Source organism: Trichechus manatus, unplaced genomic scaffold (assembly GCF_000243295.1).
Source record: "Trichechus manatus latirostris isolate Lorelei unplaced genomic scaffold, TriManLat1.0 scaffold00021, whole genome shotgun sequence".
NCBI lineage: Eukaryota > Metazoa > Chordata > Mammalia > Sirenia > Trichechidae > Trichechus > Trichechus manatus.
This window is the reverse complement of record NW_004443957.1, coordinates 8,015,129-8,017,917: the sequence shown is the minus strand read 5'-3', so window position 1 is coordinate 8,017,917 and position 2,789 is coordinate 8,015,129. Positions and strand designations below refer to the sequence as shown.

The window sequence follows — 2,789 nt, the reverse complement described above, 5'->3', positions numbered from 1 at the left end:
ACCGCCAGGGCTCCTTCTCCTGCTAGAGCCCCTAAGAAAGGCCCTCAGAACCAGCGTTCCCAGGGGTTTTTCATCTATTGACTGGCCAAGCCTTCCTCTGATTGTCTTCTAAGGTCAGACACTGGCTAAAGGCAAAAGCTGTGGTGTGCCTGGGCTGCCCACTTGTCAGAGGTCCACTTATGGGTGCTGGGGTCACACAGGCTGGTGGACCCTAGCACCACAAGGCACCGGGTGGCCAGGGGTGCGTGCTCCAACACTTGATTGAATGTGGAGGCCCCTGGGACCAAATTAGGAGACAGGTCAAGCAGGAAGGGAGAGAGTGTCCTACTCAGTCTAGGTCAGGGTCATTTTGGACAAACCCAGGATCTCTTAGGGCAACAATGAGACCACTGACTCCACCCTGGTGCCAATCTCTTAACCAGCCCGGAGGAAAGCATTTTAAACTCCTTAGTGCCATTCAACTGTGGCAGGCTGCCATTGTAGACAACTCTACCCACTGGGCAACATTTCTATGCACCCCTCCTAAAATTCAGTGTCTATCTGCCCCTCTGCCATCTGTGCCGAGGCTGGTCAGACACATCTGGGGCGCGGTCATAGTCAGTTTCGCAAAGCCGAGATTCAACTCTGAGAAAGGCTGGTTTGCTCCTGGCAGGGCATGCAGGTGCCACAGTGCACAGCCCGTCACATTGGGTTCACAAGCAGCTTAGTCTGGCATTTAGTACAGAATAGAGTAAAAAAATAATTTGGCCACATCTTTCCTTATTGGTGACATCAGGTTTTTATACGGCACGGGCTTTTTGATTATAAGCAGATGTGTGCATATGTTTAGCCAGACACCAAGCCAGGAAAAATGACTGTCACATTTCAACATTTGTAAGTATTTACAGGTTTATTTCCTCTACTATTTATTTATTCATGAATCTTCGAAAGTTCGAAGTGCCAACTACTTTTCATCTCTCCAAGCTGAGCACAGATACTGCACACATGTCTCTATAGGTAGGCTATATTTTCACCCTGAAAAATCTTTCAGCTCTAGGAATACATCTTAAAACTTTCCCAGTTTACTTCACCCTTGTTTTCCTGGCAAAGCCCTTGGAGTTTAAAGCCCAATGGAGAATTTTCTTTTAATTCCGTCAGAATAAGGCAATGTTGGCAGTATATTTCTGTCGTTTCATACTCCTCTCACATTCAAGTGGCTTTATTACCACAAACTTTTTGTATTAATAAATGCCTCAGCACACCCCAAGCCTCAAAACTAGATTTAAACCTCATTCTAACTTCAATTACTTCAACAGTCAACAACTTCCCCTGAAAAACTCTCCAAGCGCAGTGCCTACTCCCTCCAGCTTAACAGCCTTAGCATGCTGATTTCATTTTTATAATCTTCACTCCTTTTGACTCTGCCCTTCATTCTCACAGTTTAGTTTGAAAGGCCAAATAGCCACGCTGCAGATTCTCATGGCACTAAAGAGGTGTTGCTTAAACACGTTTCCAAGAAAAAGAAGACCGAAGTTTCTGAGCAGCACAAACCCCTCCGGCCTTTGTGAAGTGGGGAGTGAGCCTTTTTCTTGTACAGGGTCAGTGTTTTGTCCTCCAATGACTGTCCCTTTAGAGAAGTCTGGGCACAGCGTCTCCATCAGAGACCTACACATACTTTAACGTAGCGGAGGCTTCTAGGAGCTCGTCTGAACTCCCCGTGCCTTACTTGTTCAGCGGAAAAGCGGGCGCCACAACGCTGACCCTCAAGACATAACCAGTGCGTAAAGCTCAGCGGGCACCCAGCTCAGGGGTTTGCCTAGGGATTTTGCCTTCCCCTTCTAACCTCGGGAAGCACTTCTTGTTATCTCGCTTGGCAATCTCACTGTCCCCATAATGCTCACGATAAACAGTCATAATAACGCCTCTCATGTACTGCGTGACTTCTCTGGCAGGCACTGTACCAGGCACCCAGGTCCTCTCCGCTCACAAAAACCCTGTGGGCGGGGTATTATTATTCCGGTTTAACACAGGGGCTAACTAACTGAGGCTCTATGAGCTTAAGTCACTCACGCCACACAGCTACTAAGTGGCAGCGCTGGGTTACAATCCACGCTTGTCATGCTTAAAAGGCTTTGATCTCTTCCACTTTGGGTTGTCTGCCAAGAGGCCGCCGCCCACTCCTGGCGAAGTCTCAGGCTCTGGTGCGGCACCGGCGGGGCAGGTCCAGACCGAGGGTCTTTTAAGATCCCTCACTTCTCGGCGATTCCTCCACACCCGCCCCCACCCCGCCGGGGAGCGCCCCTCCCCCACCTCACCCCATCTGCGGCTCCGGGACGCCCCTCCCCCTCCTCCGCCCGGGCTGCTTTTCTCCCTCCAGCCCCTGGGTACCCGCGCCCACCTCGTCCCCGAAGTGCACGATCTTCTGGCCCGTGGGCCCGCGCGGGCCGGGGAGGCCGGCGGGTGCGGGGTCTCGGGCGCCGGCGCGGTGTGCCGCGTAGCGGGCCTGGACGTGCGGGCCCACCAGGTGCTGGTCGATGATCTCGTCCTGCTGCGCGGGGGGCAGCCGCTCCCACTCGGGCCCGTACTTCTCGCGGATCTTCTCCTTGTCCTGCATGATCTTCCTGGCCATGGGGCTCAGCGATGAGAAGTAGGTGAAGCGCTTCCGCTCCTTGTCGTCCAGAGGCCGGTTCCCGTTCATGACCGCCGAGCGCGAGGCTGCGATCGCCGCCGCCATGGAGGCCATGGCCGGGACCCTGCCCTCTCCGCGGCCGCGCTCGCCTTGCGCCGCCCCGCCCGGCTCACGCGGAGGG

General features: G+C 53.5%; 1 protein-coding gene across 1 annotated transcript in view; it reads right to left on the bottom strand.

The window, feature by feature from the left end:
- CUNH1orf198 (chromosome unknown C1orf198 homolog) overlaps window positions 1-2,770 on the bottom strand; it is a 43,107-nt gene extending 40,337 nt beyond the window's left edge. Inside the window, exon 1 of the mRNA XM_004372818.2 lies at window positions 2,378-2,770. Within this exon, the coding sequence (XP_004372875.1) occupies window positions 2,378-2,722 (345 nt within the window). The 5' untranslated portion in view covers window positions 2,723-2,770. The remainder of the gene's footprint in view (window positions 1-2,377) is intronic.
- Window positions 2,771-2,789: the final 19 nt, after the last annotated feature.